This window comes from Colobus angolensis, unplaced genomic scaffold, assembly GCF_000951035.1.
Source record: "Colobus angolensis palliatus isolate OR3802 unplaced genomic scaffold, Cang.pa_1.0 Scaffold598, whole genome shotgun sequence".
Taxonomy (NCBI): Eukaryota; Metazoa; Chordata; class Mammalia; order Primates; family Cercopithecidae; genus Colobus; species Colobus angolensis.
In genome coordinates, this window is record NW_012119576.1 from 154,674 (window position 1) to 155,494 (window position 821).

Here is an 821-nt window from a genome sequence, read left to right on the forward strand (position 1 = left end):
TAAATTAAATTATTAAATAATTTATTTTACTTTATTTTATTTGATTTTGAGACGGAGTCTTGCTCTGTCGCTCAGGCTGGAGTGCAGTAGCGCCATCCCGGATCATTGCAAGCTCCACCTCCAGGGTTCACGTCATTCTCCTGCCTCAGCCTCCTGAATAGCTGGGACTATAGGTGCCCACCACCATGCCCAGCTAATTTTTTGTATTTTTAGTAGACACGGGGTTTCACTGTGTTGGCCAGGATGGTCTCGATCTGCTGACCTCGTGATCCACCCATCTTGGCCTCCCGAAGGGCTGGAATTACAGGAGTGAGCCACTGTGCCTGGTTTTCACTAGCACATTAAATAACAAGATCTAGCGGCAAGTCTAATAACAACTGAAATTTCCAAGCAGTCACGGGCATTAGCAGTATTCCAAGATAAATACAACAGCTGCAAGGGACAGGAAAATAGCCACGATTTTTTCCTGGTGACAAAGACACAGGTTCTGCTAAACCTTGCGGTGGTTTGTTGCTCACATTCATCATGGAAGGAAATGCTCAATTTCAGCTAGACCCTAGTGGAAACGAAGCTGTACTTGCTCCCCAGACACAGAGACTTCTGCAGAGGAGCCTGCACAGAGGCTGGGGCGGGATACCTTCTATGCTGCGAATGTCCTCCCGCCACAGCTCCAGGTGGGTCGTCATCTCTCGAGCCTTCTCCAGGAACCTCTTCCAAGACTTGCTGCTATACCGCTTCCACTGGTCCCACTCGGAGAGATACTTCATTTGTGTCTCCTGAATGTCCCTGCATGGAAAACATGATCATGACAATCACAACAG

At 47.9% G+C, this 821-nt stretch overlaps 1 protein-coding gene across 1 annotated transcript in view; it reads right to left on the reverse strand.

The window, feature by feature from the left end:
* TMC7 (transmembrane channel-like 7) overlaps positions 1-821 on the reverse strand; it is a 71,590-nt gene that overhangs the window by 43,015 nt on the left and 27,754 nt on the right. The window contains 1 exon segment of the mRNA XM_011962573.1: positions 638-786. Coding sequence (XP_011817963.1) covers positions 638-786 — 149 coding nt within the window.